Below are 18,489 nucleotides of genomic sequence, written 5' to 3' on the forward strand. Positions count from 1 at the left end.
GGAATTCTAGGAATCGTATGCGGACCGTACGCGAACCGTTTCCAGCAGAACACATCACATTATTGCGGGCTTCTCCGTATTCTGTCCGTTCGCGAACTCCGTATCCGATCCTACCACGAATGATGAACAAACGGATCCGTACGCGATCTCAAATTGAATTCTGATTCGCGTATTGATCCGTTTGTTCATCATTCGTGGTCGGATCGGATACGGAGTTCGCGAACGGACAGAATACGGAGAAACCCGCTATAATGTGATGTGTTTTGCTGGAAACGGTTCGCGTACGGTCCGCATACGATTCCTATTTCAACCGCGCGCGAACGCGGAGAGTCCGTAACGGGTCCGTTCGCAGTTTACCTGTGTCATAGTTTTTTTCTAGATTTTCGTCCGTTTTTCGACAATTTTTCAGATTTTTTTCCCCCTTGTTCGGGGGTTTCCAACACAAAACTTGTCAAAAAGCTGATAATCAAGAAGAAAGGATCGAAAATTTTGAGTTACGGTTGTTTTCGATACGGGTACCGTTGGCCACGCCCACAAGCATTTCTCTTCCACAGCTCCGAATTTTTCCTACCAGAAAATAGCACGATTTCCAGCGACCTCAAAATCCACGCATGCATAGCCACGATGTATGTTGTTACCAGAGTTTGTAAATTCAGTCAAGTGCAGTTATAGAATGCCTCGAGGCGCTGCATTCATCATTGGATTATTGTTCTTTGTGTCTATTTTTGATGTTTTCAGAGGTGAATTGAAGCATTGATTCTGAAACCAAATACCTTAAACCTGTAATAGAAGGGCCTCCTAACTTCAATGTTTGAGCCAATTTTTCTCGTTTCCATTTATATGATGTCAAAAGTTGTCAACTGAGAAATTGCTTCTCTTATTTCAGGAAGTGTATTCTCAGTTCAACTGAGTCAGTTGACACACCTTTGATATCTTTCATAGATATTGAGGTAATTGAGCTCAAACTGGACAAAGTGGGGGCTCTTTTATTAAAGGTTTAACGGTAGTAACTTCAGCAAAAGTGCACAAAGATGACTATTTGGCCAACGAGCTGGGAAATAAATATGAAGCAGGAGAATTAGATTTGGAAACTCAATCCGACTCTGATAATCACAAAGATCATTTTCCAATACTGAAAATTCTATACTGGTATTTAATATTTAGAAATAATAGTCATATATAATTATAGTGTTTCGTGTGGGTATCGTCAAGCGTTTGACGAGTTCTCCGGATTGCTCAAAGAAAAATATCCCGGAATGAAAATCCAAGGAGGCAATTTTTCTCCTGTCTCTTGGAAGGCCAATCTTTCTCGAGTATCAAAAATTGTTCTGTTTTGAAAATTAGTGTTAGTTTCAGGTGATTTCATTAGCCAAATCATCTCTTCTCATAATCATACTAACCGGTTTCAATCCATTCGAATCTCTGGGATTCGGATATCCCCACCTCCTTCAATATGCCCATAGCAACAAGTTGTCTTCTGGATTGATGCTTTTTATGTTTGCCAACATGTTAGAAACAAGTTTATCTTCCACTGGAGCTTTTGAGATCTACATGGATGACAGTCTAATCTGGAGTAAAATCGAATCTGGACGTGCACCCACTCATGAAGAACTCATGAATCTCATAGAGGCAAAATTTAATAAATAAGATTGATTCCAACTAGGAACTTTTTTGGTCTACAATTTCTTTTTTTAAAATAAATTTTTTCTCGTACACAAACTCAGAATTAGAGTGAAATCATGATTGCGATAGATTTATGGATAATAAAAACTTATAAACTAATAACTGAAAACCTTCCTAGCTCGTAAATTATTCCAAACAAGAAAAAAAAATTGTGTATCGTAGTTAGGACCGTTTCCAGGTGTGTTTGCATTTCGATGCCGAAAAGTTGACGTTGAGTTGTCCTCTTCCCCACAATTTATGTCGGCTCTCCAAGTTGCTTATTCGTCACATATTTCATCTTTTTTACTTTCTTTTTTCTTCTCAAAAAATATTTTTTGTTTCTTTCCCTTCGAACAATAAAATGGCCATGGCTGAACCGTTAACAGAGCAAAATCTAAAATCCATTAGATGATTGTATAGAGATTGTGTAAAAATTTTGTCAATCGCCGCATCGTTCATCTCTGTAGCTTTCCAAAAAGTTTAAAAACTGTTTCTGCTTACACTTTTTTTTACAGACCTCTTATGACGGCTGCTCAGGATAAATCCAGAGGTTTCTGATTTTGTTTTTTTTTTTTGAATTCACAACCTTTTTTTCAGTTTATGAAGCTCTGAAACTAGATGCAGACATCGCTCTACCGCCCATTCTCCCACTTTTTGTACCAAAATTTAACTTAACCATTGAAGTAAGGTGTTTATTTACTGTATTTCCTCTAATAGAAGCCCACCCAGACCGTCAACTTTGAGATCAATTATCTTGATTCTTATGAAAGATGTCAAAAATTGATCAACGTATAAAATATTGGTGAAATAAGCTAACAATTTGAGTGGCACTCTATTGGTTTGGGAGGAAAAGTAACTGTCCGTTTTAAACTTAAACGGATCATTTTGTTGTTTTATTTGCTAATTAAAAAAATGGACAGTTTCTTTCCTTTCAACCTAATACTTTTAAAAACGGTATTTTTCCCGGGTCAAACTTGTTTTATTTTTCAGAGGGCTCAAGAAATAGTGGACCAAATGCAGGTGATGCCACTACCACCAACCCCACCTCCAGAGGTGAAACTTAATTTATCCGGAAGCCTAAAACCATTGTTTCAATTTTCCAGCCAACCAAACAAATGCCAGTTGATCGGGAGTTCATTGATCTTCTGCATGAATTGAGGCCTACTCCGTTTTTGTGGCCAAAACCTGCCGATTATATAATGTCAGAAGAAGACCAGAAACTATGGAATGCCACAAGAATGAGAGAATATCGAAGAAAATCCAATGAATTAATTGAAAGAAGTAAAGAAATGTTGAATGGGTTGAAAGCTCAGTGTACGATAAATACGGTAATTCTAAAGAATCTATTGGATAAGAATACAGTAGAAGAAGAAGTGAAACGAAAAGCATCACAGTTTTTGCGTATCAGTCAGGACAGTCTAATGTTGATTCCAGAGATTTTGCAGTTGTTCCAACGTAATCTTCATACTCTTTTTTTTTTGTTGAAAAGGGAATCTTTTCAGAATACTGGCGACATAGAGAGAAAGCTGCAGAATCTCACTTTGAAATGAAATCACTCGTATATTTGGAAAAAGTTTTCAAGCTCATGAATGATTATGAGATCCGCAAAGCTGTAAGTCATCAAGATTTGTGAAACGAAACAGATATTCTTCAGAACAAAGCACGATCTCGATCTCTGACTCAAATGATGAAGAAGATCAAAGATGCAACGTTGAAAGCTGAAGCTTATGAGTTTTTCATGGTCAGTCAACCAGCTCCACATTATTCGCATTACTTAGTTATTGTAGGATAACAAACGAGTCCGGAAAGTGATCGCAGAATTGCACAGCGTCGATACGAAATTCAAGGAGACAGTTGAGTTCTGGTTGGTTCAACAACTCCAACCCATTTCTTCGGATGTAAAATAATTCATTGTCAATTCAATTTAATTCAATATGTAATGAAATATGCTTGGTACAACGATATTAGTAAATCGATAATCTAGAGAGATCTGTTACAAGAAGGAGATGGAATTAGTGGAAAATTGCAATGGGGAATAACCGAGATCTGACACACATTGGAAAAAGATCTGCGGGAACGGGAAATATTGTAACAAGCATGTAACACATTTGAAAGTGTGGGATGTTCTAACAGTTTAGTCTTATTTATCAGAATACCAAATTCTAACAGTGTTGTCTGGCTCTATACCTCCAGAAGCCATCATATTCAAAATGGGATGAGCGTCTGTGGCGAGAACAGGCTTTGTGTGCTCTTCCATTACTTGTATCACTCTCTTCGTCTGAAGGTCCCAGACAAATATTTTTCCGTCCTCTGAACCGCTGATCACCCGCTGAAAAATGACCATGTCAAGCATCCGCAGGCGAAACTTAATACTTACTCTTCCATGGGATAGAGATATACCTGCGAAAATGCAATACTTGGAATTTTGATGGCCGGAGTAGTACTTCACTGGTTTCTCCTTGGAAACGTCCCACATTTTAATCTTGCTGAAAATAAAGTTTTGAACAATTTTGAAAGCTTGCTCTGAATTTAACCTGTTCATGTGAGAAGATAGAATAAACTTCCCATTTGGAGTAAACTCAACGAATGAGACAGCATCGTGTTCGAGATCTTTCAACGTTTTTAAGCAGTGTCCGTTAGAAACATCCCACACACGAATACATCCTTCGTATGAAGAGCTCGCAACGCAGCTTCCATCGTGGTTGAAAGCAACGCATGTTACAGGATCAGTATGGGCCGGAATCAATCGTACACACATTCCGGTGATCACATTCCATAAACGAACTGTTTCGTCGTATCCTCCGGAAACCACTAGTGATGTTTGAGGATTGAAAGCACACGAGAAAACGTAATGGGTGTGGCCTTTCATAATTCTCCAGCAATGTCCTGATGACACACTAAATATTCTCACAGTCATGTCATCAGAACCTGAAGCAATGTACTGACTGCTCGAGTTCCATGATATATCGTTGATGCCTAGTTGATGGCCAAGAATCTTAAAAATAAAATTTTGCTCAAGTTATTCAATAAAAAATCTAACTGTTCGTTCGCATGTCAAGTCCTTCATGCTCCACAGTTTGATGCTTCTGTCAGCTGAAGCCGTGGCAAGATAGCCGCCACATGGAGAAAATTTCACTACTGATATGGATTTTTTATGCCCTGATAGAGTTGCGATTCTTTGATAATTGCAATCCCGGTTGTCATCCGGTTTGGAGCACGGCTGATGTGGCGGAGGAAAGACAGTATTTTCAGAAATTGTAGCCATTGTTATCAGATTTTCCTGAGAATCAGACGATTGTGTCGGTTCCTCGACATCAACTACGGGAGGGCTAGATGATGTTTCTTCAGCAGCTGGTGCAACTGCCCGTGGCAGCTTTCTGGACGATTTGTAGGCACCGTGCGTTGCACGAACAGCTCCAAGACTAGAAATTGGACCACGACTCTTATTTTTCTGTGCACCGAATTGGGATTGTTGTGATTGTTGAAGCCCAAAAGCAAATTGCTGATATCCAGATGCCAACTTGGTGTTGCCTAGTGCTGTAACCTGTTTGGCTCTATTTATTACAAGAAAAGTTCGAACAGTTCTTACTTGTTCATACTGGCTCTGGGGTGTTGAACAACGTATGTCGCCAAGACCTAAAGGTTGATTGTCCTCTGGAGCTAAAGGTTGGCTTATTGTTTGCAACCCATGTGGCGACTGGCTTGGTTCCATTACTGAAATTTTATGAATTTTGAGTTTGATTCTTTGAAAAACTACAAAATCAGCAAGTTTAACGTTTATCTGAGGATTTAACTATCAAAAACCTTTAAAAAATGTAGCCTAAAATTGGAGACCGTACGAAAGTGTGAGAAACGCGGCGGCGAGAGAAACGAAAGGGGGAGAAACGAAAGCGGGAGAAAGCCTGCATGCGCGTTAAATTACGACGCATTGCGGAACAACCGCATATTTCACTCAATTTGCAAACACAAAATCGGTTGAGAAATATAATTTCCAGCATTAATTCGAAATAAAATGAAAGAAAAAAGTCAAGTTGTATTGTCTTGCTGTTCATGAGAAAAAAATACGTTTTTCTTAAACCAACTCATGCATAATATCTCAATGAGATATGCATTGCATATCTCAATAGATTTGAAACACTCATCTGTAGTTGTCATTAATAACCCGATTATAGTTTTAAAAAATATACCAAATATGTTTTCTATTGTTTAATTTGTCACTTTGAACAATATGTTCGTTGTTCATTTGTTCTATGCGAAATTCTAATTTTGGTTCTTTTACATCTAGAAACTGAAATCGATCCATAGCAAGAACCAAACTTATTTAGAACTGCTCAATGAATCTGGAATTAATCATCCTATTTCCGAACAGTTTTCTGTTGCTAAAAAATGTTGTGAGTGAAACAATTAGTTTCCGAATATGTTAAAGGTGGGGGGACATGAAAAAAATAATGTTCTCGAAATTCCGTTCAAATATGCCCCTCGAGGAGTTGAACTTGTCGAGACTAGTATTGACGGTGCGGCGCCGCTACCGACTGAGCCACGCAGGCAAAGAGGCAGCCGGCGCCCGATTGCATTCATAAAGGTGAGGACGACAGCTGTACGCAGAGTGACATTAAGCGTTGTACACCGTCACGGTAGAATGCATACCCTAGCTACAAAAATCCTACGAAAAATCTCCTGTCCCCCCACCTTTAAGAATGAAGTAGCTTCTGTATGATTTCGGTTAAGGAACATCGGAACTTTCTACACTATATTCTTCAATTAAATGTTCCGAATGTTCTGAATGGTAGAATGTTTGGGATAGTCGATTCTGGCAGGATTCTGGAATAGTAAACTGCTTCTTTGTGCAGTCATCGAAAGACAATTCAACGAGTTACAGGAAGACGTAAAATCGAGTTATAACTCACAAAATCAGCAGGCTTTAAATAGGTTTCACATACATAAGGAAATTTTTAAAACTTCAGCTATTTTTCAAATACTGTCTAATTTTTGGAAGCAAATACTGTCTAATATTTGGAAGCCTAAAGTTCCCAACACTGTATCATCATTATGTTTTTTTTTTCCACAGGGTCAAAATTTCCACAGGCTCAAAAAATTGGAATTTCTTTCTTATTTCATGATGTCATTCCTAAGATGAAAATATGTTTTTTAAACCAATCCCTGCATGCGAAAAAAAGTGTTTTCTGTGATTAAGAAACAATTCAATTCATATATAGCCAATCACAAATACCTCCCATGTAAGTATGTCTGCTCAGTATAAACAAATCGTTAATTTAACAGTTTTGTATATAGAATATATATTTTTTTAAATATTGACATTTCTGCATGCAAAACTGGGTGTGAATCGAATTTGTTTCAAAGTTTTTACCTGCTAAATTTGAGTGAAATATACGGTTGTTCCGCAATGCGTCGTAATTTATAGCGCATGCAGACTTTCTCCCGCTTTCGCTTCTCCCGCTTTTGTTTCTCCCGCTTTCATTTCTCCCCCTTTCGTTTCTCTCGCCGCCGCGCTTCTCGCGCTTTCGTACGGTCTCTAAAATTGCTTGGTGCCATCTTCAACTTGTCCGAGAGTAATTCGCACCGAGAAAAGTTTCGGCCGCGCCAGAGAAACTTAGTCCATTTCAGTTTTCGCGCCCAAATAAAAATGTTCGCTTCGCAAAAACAAAATACGCATTTCATTCGCCCGATTGGGAATCTTTTTTTGTTTCGACATTTGCAGTTTTTCAGATTCCAACGTAACAATGTGTGGAAGCGACGATAGCTTCGAAGAGTTTGTCGCCGAATCTCAGGAACCAACTTCTTCGAGGAGAAGAGTGAGTTTTTATTTAAAACATTCAAACTAAATATCAAAATCCTACGTTTTAGGTCCATTCTACTAATGATAGCGAAGTTCCTTGCTCGCAGAGACCGGACGCTGCTCATGATACTATGGTCGAAAAGTGAGTTTCTTTCCTATTCCGTCATTGAAACTCATTTTTTAAGTCTCGAAGATGAAGACCTGCCAGTTCGAGATGAGCCGGATGACGTCATCAAAATTCTTGTGGCTCCGACATTCATTGTGGCTACGGAGAGAACAAACCAATCATGTAAGCATTGGATATATTTTATAACGCAAAAATGTTTCATTACAGTCACATGGATGCTGTGAATACGTTCGAAGAAGTGCTGCAAATAGCCACAGAACAACACGTTGACATGATTCTTTTAGGAGGAGATTTGTTCCACGAAAACAATCCCTCTAGAGAAGTTCAGCATAGAGTTACTCAGCTTCTTCGTCAATACTGCTTGAACGAAAAGCCAATTGCATTAGAGTTCCTATCCGATGCTTCTGTGAATTTCAACCAAAGTGTGTTCGGACATGTTAACTACTACGATCAGAATCTCAATGTTGGTCTGCCGATTTTTACAATTCACGGAAATCACGATGACTTATCCGGTAAAGGACTCACAGCACTCGATCTTCTTCACGAAGCTGGTCTTATTAATTTGTTCGGAAAACACAGTACTATCGAGGAGTTCATTATTTCACCCATTCTGCTTCGTAAAGGCGAGACTCGTCTTGCCTTATATGGTCTTGGTAGTCAACGAGATGATCGACTTGTTCGAGCATTCAAAGAGGAGAATATAACTTTTTTACGCCCGAACGCTGGAGCTGAAGATTGGTTCAATTTGTTCGTTCTCCATCAAAACCGTCCTCGTCGCGCAGTACACCGATCGACTGGAAACTTTCTTCCGGAAACACTGATTCCTCAATTTTTCGACCTTCTCATCTGGGGACATGAGCATGAATGCAAGCCTGATCCACAGTACGTCGCCTCGTCTGAAGCAGTTGGGGACGGCTTCTATATTCTTCAGCCAGGTTCGACTGTCGCTACTTCACTGACAGCAGAGGAAGCTTTACAGAAGAACGCATTCGTGATTAAGGTTTTTCTTTTGCAAAGGAAAATAAAATTTTTATCTCTAATACTTTTAGATCAAAGGAAGAAAGTTTGCTTCAAAGCCGATCCCACTGAAAACTGTTCGCCAAATGGTATGCGATGAGCTTTTGTTGGATAAAATTCCTCCAGGAAGTAGGCCTGTCACAAAAAGCGAGAGACCTAAAACCAGAGATGGTCGATATATTGACGAAATCGCAATTGAGGTGAAACTGAAAGAAATGATTGCAAAAGCAACAGAAAATCGAGGTCCAAGACAACCAGAATTGCCTCTGATCAGGCTCAAAGTGATTTACGATGGTGACTGGCTTCATGTGACACCAGCAAACGCGAAACGTATTGGTCTTCGCTATGAGAACATTGTTGCCAATGCTGTAGATATGGTATCAATTAAGAAGAACGAGCCAAAGACCAAAAGAAGAAAAGAGACGGAAGGTAACGACGTACCTGAAGATTTTGGAAATGTGTCAGTTGCGAATCTTCAATCTATTGTAAGATTTTCTTGTAGTTCGATAATTGTGTTTTTTTTTCTAGATCAACGACTACTTCACCCAAAAGCCCTTGGATGAGCAGATGACTGTACTGAAACCGTTCGGAATTGGAAAAGCGCTTGATCAGTACTCGGAAATTGAAGAAGGTGGAACAGCGGCCGCAGCGAATCGAAATTTTGATGCTTCTTTGATGGTAAGTGAAGAGACAAGTATTTCGTGATTTTATATTTTCGATGGTTCAGAATCAAATCAACGTTGTGCGGAGTATGCTGAAAAAGATGCCTCTCCCTCCAATTGACGATTCATCTGACCTAAATGGATTTCATGATCTCATCGTGAAAGATTTGTTCGATATGAAGAGAACGGAGAGCGAGGTATTTGTTAACTGTGATCAATTGCAATTCAGTTTTTAATTCCAGAAATCAGGGAATCCTATCTCAGCTCCGGGAATGGAAGAAGATGAAGACAATGATAGTCAGTTCTACATTCAACCTCAATCTTCAGTCACCAACTTCAACGATGGCGATGACGATGATCAGTTCATGGATTCCGATGAAGACCCAATAATTGCGAATTCAAGAAGCTCAAAGCCAAGTACTTCACGTGGTAGAGGCAGAGGTTCTAGAGGGAATACTGTTCGGGGAAGTACTCGCGGAAAAGCTGCTAAATCAACTTCTAGACCAAACCCGGATTCTGACGACGATGGATTTATTGTGATTAATGACTCGCCGTCCCCACCGCCCGCATCGCGAACCGCTAGAGGAAGAGGAAGAGGAAAAACGACGACAACTTCGAAAAAGAGAGATATTAGCTTTTTCTAATTTAGTTTCGAAGAATCCATTTGCGGGTCTTCTTTTTATTGTTCCGGTTTTATTTTTATAAGTTTTGATAGTTTGGATCTCTATTGTCAATAAAACGTTCCAGATGTCCTGTTGTTGTTGTCGCATATTTGAGACTAAACGGTTCTGTTTCAAAATGTTTGGTGCGGGATTCCGAAAATTCCGGAAGCTTTTTTCGGAATGATTCCGAATATTTTTTCCGATTTAAACTTTTGGACTACGGTATGTCAAAGGCGCACGCAAAAAAAAACTTGCGGGTCTCGACCGGAATCCTTTCCAGTATCTTTCGTTGCGTTTTCGAAATCTGTTTGTCGATTTTTAACTAATTTTTTGCACTTTTGTGATGAGAAAGTTGAATTTCTACTAGAAATTTAGGAATCAGAATTATATTATATTGTCGAATTAAAAAAAGTGGAACCTGGAAAACTTCCCGGTCAGTGGAAAACTTCCCGGTCAGGCTTCCCGGTCAGTTTTCGAGGCCTTGCCCCAGAAACACTACGGTAATAAACGAAACTTATTTCTGTGAATTTAGTAAAATTTTCTGGACAAAATTTAGATTTCTTGGTATGAAAATGATCGCTAGCATCTCTTGAATCTGTTTTTCATCAAAAAACCGAACTTAATTGCGAAAGTAGCTCGAACGAGGAGAAAATCTGAAATATTCCGTTTTTGCCGCACTTTTTCGTAGATCAAAAAAAGCTACGCCTTTCAAATTTTCAGGTCCGACTTTTTTTAATTCGATCATTCTGTTGAAAACAGTGCAGCAATCTGTTAAATAGAAGCTACTGTAGGAGATGTAGTCTGCATATCAAACTTCTTCTAGGTTTGTGTTTGCATTTTTAGAGTAATCGACTTTATATTCTTCTTTTTCAACCATAAGTTTTTATGAAACAAATGCAACTGCGCTGCGGAACCATTAGTAGCCATCCAGCGCTGCGCCTTTAATATATACTACGGTATTCTGTCGCAAAAACGGTTTTTGTTTTCTGGGAATTGTCACACTGAACGGAACATTATCCCTCTGCGATTAATTTGTTGTTACTAGAGACTCTCATGGTTTGAAAATGACCTGTTTATTCTCATGTCGTTAACAATCTTGTCTTCCGAGTTCCGTTGATGTTCGCTTGATTATAAAATGCTGTTTTACAGAAATATCCGGATCGAACTGCATTCCCAAATCGATCAGCAATTTGGAGAAGTTATAAAGTTCTAATTTATGTGAGTTGTTCTCCAATTATGCTTGTATTAGAAAGTCCCTCCGTTATTCAACATATGCATTCTTTCCGTGTTTTGTAGTCTGACTATCGAGCAAACATCATTGACAATAGACCAATCAGGTATTCACCCTCCAGCACTAATTAGTGACTAAAATTGTACAACTCCGTATCTCTAAAAACCTCCGACCATAAGGCTGATAACTGATAAACCGACAATGGCCCGCAGTATTTTGTGTGTTGTTGCTACAGATGATGAAATTAAACAGATACCCTTCCGCTGAAAAATCAGAAACCATACACTTTTAAAGTTGGAATTTCGTGAGTTCTGGGATGCGCGACAGACGCATTGCGACAGAAAAGTGAGAATTTTCGTTGAAATTCGTATGAGAAACACTGAAAGTTTGGTGTCTGTATGCTAATGAGGAATGATCGAAAAATCATCATCGTCATCATCACAGTAGGCTCCGCCCAACTCTGAAATACATTCAGAATTCGTCATTTTTAAAAGAATTCCATTGCCGAACTGAGTGTTTTGCTGCTCACAATGCCACAATTCATTCTCACATTTGGCGTTTGATGTCAAAATTAGAATCAAATTTCTAAAGATTCTTTTAAAAATCAAAACTTTTTCCAATGACACCTTCATGCGAGAATGCGTTGAAAACCTTTGTTGGCTAGACTTCCCGAGCCGGGACTCTCAGCCCCTCTGTGCCTTCAATCTTCTATTTTTTCTTTATTTTTCACATTAACTTCCTAGAACGAAACATATAAACATTGGGAGTCATTCCTCAGTGTAACACTATTTGTGTGACCTCTTTTTTTCCTTCCTGGCTTCCTTGATGATTCACATGGACAAATCCTATGTCTGGATGAGCAGGTGCTCCTCAACGGAAACCTAGTTGACTACTCTCTTGTTTCACACGTATACTTCCACGAAAAGAAGATCCCATAAAAGGAAATGCATCAGAACACAGTTCCAGCGTTGCGTCATATTACAGTATTCAGTAGCGAACAAATCTCAGTTCTCATGCAATAAAATCAAATACTTATCTGGTTGATTTTGATCCGAACGGAAGGAATTCTCCTCTCCTTCGGCTACGACCACCGGCGTTTCTCTTGCATAGCTCCAATTTTTTCAAACCTGAACAGTATATCATGGTGAACGGTTTTGCAGTTTTGGTTTTAGGTTAATCAGCGAGTTATAAAATCAAATGGTAAATTAAAACTGCGTTTCTCGTCTATTCTGTGTTCTCTGTGATTTTCGCAGTGCCTATAGTCGGATTTGCAGAAACTACACTTGGTACGAATTCGCTGTTCGTAGCCTGTTGTATGACTGAAACCGATAATCTCTGATGTCCAATTTGTGATAATAAGATTTTCACTAGTGACAGTGATTGGTCTTTTACTGTAGGGTTTTTGTTTGGTGTAGTCAGTTATTGGGCCATGTTTGAAATTGTCCTTAAACCTTTGAATTACCCTCGTATGTTCTTATGGTTCCCTCATTCCGAATATGCTATTCGCCTCAAAACGTTTTTTTCGCCTAAACTTCCTTGAACATGATTCTCCATGTTTATCTTTCCTTCCCGCGTGTTATCACTTCCCGGTGTTCTCTGATGATGCGGAAACATAGTAGATGCTTTTTCTTTCTTCTTCTTCCTCATTCCAATGACAGGAGTCCTTTGTTAAATTGACCATCTATCAAGTCTCGAAAAACTAGAGTTGTAATTTGTAGGGTTAGGCTGCCCTCATAATGTTACATCGTCTATCAAAACAGTGTCACTTCCTTCTCTGCTGTCGTCATCTTTGAATTACTTCCTTTTCCAAACACTAAAGGAAACCCCCTGTATTCGAGTATTTCCTACACTTTACATCCCTTCTTCCCACGGGGCAAGACCGAAGTGTGAAATGTGGACTTTCACCTGATACTGTCATGTAAAAGGCTGAAACTGAGGCCCCTGAAGAGTCTATTATCATACCTTGAGAGTACACGTGACAGAATGTGCGTTGTGTCTCATTTTCCACCTATTATCATATGGTTGCCTTCTACTATAAGACCACACCATCTGCATATCATACACGCAAACACATACACACATTCTGTTTTCGATTGTACAAGAACTGTTTGTGTCGTTTCGCCGTTTTTCAAAGGTGGCAGGAAAAGAATGCGATACAGGGAAAAGGAAGCGAAAGATTAAAAGTTGCAATTAAACTGAACGACGGCTTCCGATTTTTGCTGTTCAGTTGATAACGTAGGAGATTGCAAACGATGTGGATGAGGGAGGTGGAACACAGCTTGTATGGATAGAAAGTCTTCTTGGAATGCAGTCCTATTTCCAACTCCGTTAATGTCTTCAATTGCAATCGTATGTGAAAAGTGCAAATGTGATGTCTGGAAGCTATCAAAAAACGCTAAAGATGACGTTCTATCGAAACGGAGCTGATTTTTTCTTTCCCGGAAACCTAGTGATAATTTTTAGAAACACAATTTCATGTGACTTCGGAACCGACAGCTTTTGAAATTTGGTTCCTTTTGAAAATGCCGACATCTTTTTTCCTGAATTGAAAAACAATATTTTCTGTTTACAGTCACAGATTTTTTTGTATGAATGCGGATCGCAAGAGCAAAATATGAATGTTTTTGAGGTATCCCCTATTGTTCGGTTTCACATATTTTTGCTGTTCGAAATATTCCCCCAGTAGTCACTTCCGGTTACATTTGAAACTCTCAAACGTTGCACTTTTTTAAAAGTTGAATAGTTCATTTCCAATACGATCCCGTCATTTCGACGATGTCGCAAATGTGAATCGGAAGAGAGTACTCATTTACATTCGTAATTAGATGCGTTTTGTGCACTAGACACAGACCACCCGTTTTGAACGATGAACAAAGGAATGCCCTTTTTATGACGAACATTGAAAAAGAAGGAGAACATGGTTGAGGCTATTTGGTGGTTTCAAATGGTTCTAAAGAATAAAATAGAGAAGACAGGATTATGGTAATCAAGTGTCCTTTTCGTTTGAGGTGATATCCGGTGATCGCTCTCTCACTTTCGAACCCGATGGACATAAATTATGGTTGATCTATGTATTCTGATTTTGAGGGAATCATGTCACGAGTTGACTGACTGCGTGTTCTTTGTCGTGGAATGTTTATAGCTGACATTGGCAATTATTGATGAGATTAGTGATATTCTAAAGAATTCCTCAGTGATTTCCGAATTTGGTAATCAAGAAGTTCTTAAAATTTGGAAAAATGTTCATCCAAAGTTTGGAATCCAAACCAAAATAAAGTCCAAATAGTTTAGATCCCTCCCAAAAAAGATAGAATTGCAAACTGTTTTGTTTATATTTTTCGAAATAGCAATGGCCCTGGGAACCTGGCACCCACGCTGTCCGATTAATTATCCCATCCGTGTTAGCTACCGCGCCCCGTCCCTCCCGGTATCTATACTACTAACCATGCAGAATTGAAATTCGTAGTAGTAGTAGTAGTATAGATAAGATCCGAGGTCACCCACTCGTTCTCGCTTTATAGTTTTTTTTTTCGGACCCATCGAGGAACCTGGCTGATCTACGATGTCCTCAAGTGTATATCTTCGCTGATCAGTGATTATCTAGTGCAAGCCATTGGAAAAGCTGACACCTCAGACTCAGTCCCAATCAAATCACCTCGTATCCCTTCGTTTCTTTTCCCCTTGTTGTCCTGTCAGAATTTAGTTCCGCTCATTAATCATCATCATGTTCTTTTCACCACTTCCACTATCACCGGAAAATAAAGTAGAAGCGGGATGATACGAAACTCGGATATATTCTTTCATATCATCTCTTGGCAATGAGCCAGGAGGTTTCTGGGCCAGATTGAAGAATGTTGAGTTGACACATGGTGATTGATAAGAAACAAAAGACATGCGGGATTGATGTTTGTTTGTACAAGTGGTTAATTATGTTTGAATTAGTAAACCTAGCCGCGCGAACTGTGTGATTTCTGATGTTGAATGTGTGCTAGGACCAGCCGACTCGTATACAGATACAAGACCAAGATTTTAAAAAAACAGTAGGTCAAATTGGAACATTCAAAACTTAATTCAGATTTTCTACTTCAAAGATTACGGTTGTTTGCTAACCTCACATTGGAGAAGGTTCTTAACCATCTTCTGCTATCACTGATCTGTTCTGCTCTTCTTGAGACCAAAGTTTCTTTCGTATTTCACGAACTTTTCCTCCAATTGTTGCGTTATACCGGCTGCGTTCTGCCTGGCGCCAAATTGTCGTCACGATTCAAGACGTTCATGTGGAAGTATGGTGGGGCTCCTCGCGTCAATTGGAGCTGGCACTGCGCTCCTCCGAATTTAGATCGCGGAAAAAAACCGAGGAGCGCATGGTGTGTATTTGCGCCTCGCGCCGCGCACCTGATTTTGCAAAAAATGATTGCAACTCTTTCTTCAGTTCAGTTCCATTTTCGGACTTCTCAGTTTTTCTATTCTCCCACGCACGCGCACCACAAGCTCGACTAATGATTGTCGGACGTCATACACTCCTTCCGACGACTGCGCACACATACAAACAAACAGAAATACAGTATGGAACTCCTTGTTTGCATTGCTGTTAAATATTCGCTACGCAACATTTTTTGCAACTGTTTTCTATCCCCTCTCCCCTTCTCTATCACTATCTCTATCGTTTTACCCGAATTATCAGCACACCCAGGTGCACCCATGCGACCTCCGCTAACTTTTTTAAAAACATTTCTTATCAGTTTCCTCTCCCTTTCTCTTTTGTTTCTACTTGTTTTGTGTACGTAGTACTATCTCGTACTCCGCAGCTTCCGTTACATACGTCACGCTGTCATCACTTATAAAGTTCCTTGCAAACTTCGCTTTTATTTTCTTCCGTCACCTGCAAATCGCAAAGAAAGCACTACGCGTTATGATGACTGGAAGTGGGGCGCCGGCCAGACGACACTTCCAGCTGGCAGTTGAAACTGTTGCCGTTTTTTTTGGAATGATAACCAAGTTGGCATCATGGAAACGTCGAAAATGATAGTATGAAATCTGAGTGGCAGCTGAGTATGGTTACAGTGTTTGCAACTTGTACTCTATGATAATTTTTAACAGATTGATAAACCTGAAGAAGAGGGTACATGTAATTTGTGCTGCCTTGAACTATTCAAAGATGCTTTTTCAAAGCGTACATATCTGATTCGAGCCTTCTTCTATTAGGCACCTACTGATTCAGTTAGCTATGTTACACTTTCCTTTTGAAGATCCACACTGGATAATAATAATAGCCCTAGGCGGGTAATTTTACGCAAAATGCACACACCTGCACTGCACATATTGAATCACATCTGGCCCATTCGTATGAGGAGCCACGCGCGCGAATCGGCCTCCGTGCCTATTGCGCCTTGGCGACAATGGATGGTACATGGTGCCAGGCACAAGGCCACGAGGCCGCTACTGAGTCATCTGGCTAATGAATGGTTGGGAATAGAAAAAAGAGAGGGAGCGCGAGTGAGGAACTGGTCCTAGGAGGTTCTGCCGTGGCGAGAATTTATGGCTTCGCTAGTTCATTATGCTGGGAAGTCATTAAGTGTTTTCATTCAGTGATTTATAGGTTGAACTTTTGAAAGGACGCGGTTGACAGGAAAACATAGGAACGAAGGGTCCTGCTTAGGTTCGGATGCCGAACTTCAAGTATGTAGATGATTGGTCTAAATCGCAATAAGATTGTTCCCACATACGTCCCCAGATCTGAACCAACTCGTGCTTCTCGGCAAATAGACTCGACAATGCTGCCGTCATCAGTTTCTGTATGACACAAAAGAGTTCGAGGAGTTTTCAGAAAAATCATCTCAATAGTTCAATCATAAGACACTAGTTTCGTGTTTTTAGAGAAGAATTCTCACACTTCCAGTATGTCAGTTTATGTAGAGAACCCATCAAATTTTGGCATAGTCAGCAAAGTGTGTAAGTAGGTTGTTTGTGTCACTCAGCCAGTGTTCCATGTGACACTCATGGCGCCGTTGATGTTGACGGTGTTGAAACTACTGTTGGAAGGCTGACGACGTGGGTGACCAAGAAGACCAGGAACATTTAGGAAATTTCAGTTCCACACTTCTTCACTTTCATTTGAAGAAAATTAATAAAGCAAACAGCTATATTACTATGTTTTTCTTAGATTACTCTACTTATTTTAGACTTTTCACATATGGTCGTGCAACATTTCTTTTTTTCAACCCCTCCCGTTTTTTTAGTTCAAACACTGATAAATTTAGCAAGGCGACTCGACCGGTTGTAGAAGAAGAAGCCACGTGATTTATTGCAAACAATGAGCAAACATTCCGTAGGAGGTTTCATCTGTGCAAAGTGTTTTTAGAATGAAAAAAAGGCTGTTCGCATTGTTTTTTTACTGTTAATCGTTCAGGGTCGGAACTCCTCTCGTGTCACAGAAAAAAGTGGCTTCTGATCGTTTCGATTTTTTGACGACACAAATCAATTGACCCTAATAATAGCCTGCAAATAGTTGCGAATTGCGGGAGTTACAGTCTAGACAGGAGAAAATTAGGCTGTAAGTGCAAGATCCCTGTTTGTTTGTTTGTTTCATTCGAAGTAATGCCAGACCAATGGGTACTGATCGCATCGAGATGTCTCGTGTTGGCGAAAACGCTCTTCAGAAAAGGCCATGGTACCCTTTTCTGCCTTCTATTTAAACCTTTTTAGTAGTGTTAGGCGCTCAAAAAAAGGCAGCTGAATATCTTTCGTCTAGCACACGCGGAGCAAACGACTAGAATCAGAAGGTCTCTTGTATGGAAAAGAGTAGAACCAGCACGTCATCTTTGATGTTAGTTTGTTTATTTATTAGTCCTTGAAAAGAGAGTGCATCATAGTTTTGAAAAGACATCTTTCCGGGGGAAGGTCCACTCATCCACGAAGGCAGTATGATCAATCATCTGTTTTATTATGAGGAAGATCTCGCCGAGAGCCTGGGAGAAGAGGAGCACATGTTCAGACACACATGGCTCTCGAGTTTACTCTTATATTGTTGACTTTTTATGATGATGTTTTTGGGCATTCTCTTCCTCCCACAGATAGATATTACATGATGTGTTTGTTTATTTTGAGACCACTTTGTGTTCACGATTAATCTATAGGTCATCACTGCAAAGTTGTTCCATTAACTTCTGGGTATCGAAATGATCATCTAAATAGGTTAACACTTGATACAAAAACCAGCATCGTTCAGAGAATTTTCAGTTATCCCAAGGGACTCCTGGTGATCAAGATAAGTTGTTGATGGGTTCGAAAGAGCAGCCGGAAGTTTGTGGGAAAAGTCCCTTTTCTTGCAA

At 39.6% G+C, this 18,489-nt stretch overlaps 3 protein-coding genes across 3 annotated transcripts; 2 read left to right on the top strand and 1 right to left on the bottom strand.

Annotated features, from left to right (window-relative positions):
• Positions 1–2,184: 2,184 nt before the first annotated feature.
• On the top strand, positions 2,185–3,454 carry CBG09689 (the record flags this gene model as incomplete). The annotated part of the gene is made up of 6 exons (XM_045237595.1): positions 2,185–2,212; positions 2,260–2,345; positions 2,653–2,715; positions 2,766–3,117; positions 3,165–3,274; positions 3,317–3,454. 6 exons carry the CDS (start codon positions 2,185–2,187, stop codon positions 3,452–3,454), a joined length of 777 nt encoding a protein of 258 aa, XP_045093980.1.
• Positions 3,455–3,802: 348 nt separating this feature from the next.
• Positions 3,803–5,374, bottom strand: Cbr-wdr-5.3 (the record flags this gene model as incomplete). Its single annotated transcript, XM_045237596.1, has 4 exons — positions 3,803–3,991; positions 4,040–4,148; positions 4,197–4,657; positions 4,703–5,374. The coding sequence occupies 4 exons, from the start codon at positions 5,372–5,374 to the stop codon at positions 3,803–3,805; spliced, it is 1,431 nt and encodes a 476-aa protein (XP_045093981.1).
• A 2,029-nt stretch (positions 5,375–7,403) lies between these two features.
• On the top strand, positions 7,404–9,909 carry Cbr-mre-11 (the record flags this gene model as incomplete). Its single annotated transcript, XM_045237597.1, has 8 exons — positions 7,404–7,475; positions 7,528–7,601; positions 7,645–7,752; positions 7,794–8,586; positions 8,636–9,088; positions 9,132–9,281; positions 9,331–9,462; positions 9,508–9,909. The coding sequence occupies 8 exons, from the start codon at positions 7,404–7,406 to the stop codon at positions 9,907–9,909; spliced, it is 2,184 nt and encodes a 727-aa protein (XP_045093982.1).
• Positions 9,910–18,489: the final 8,580 nt, after the last annotated feature.

Source organism: Caenorhabditis briggsae, assembly GCF_000004555.2.
Source record: "Caenorhabditis briggsae complete genome, chrV, whole genome shotgun sequence".
Taxonomy (NCBI): domain Eukaryota; kingdom Metazoa; phylum Nematoda; class Chromadorea; order Rhabditida; family Rhabditidae; genus Caenorhabditis; species Caenorhabditis briggsae.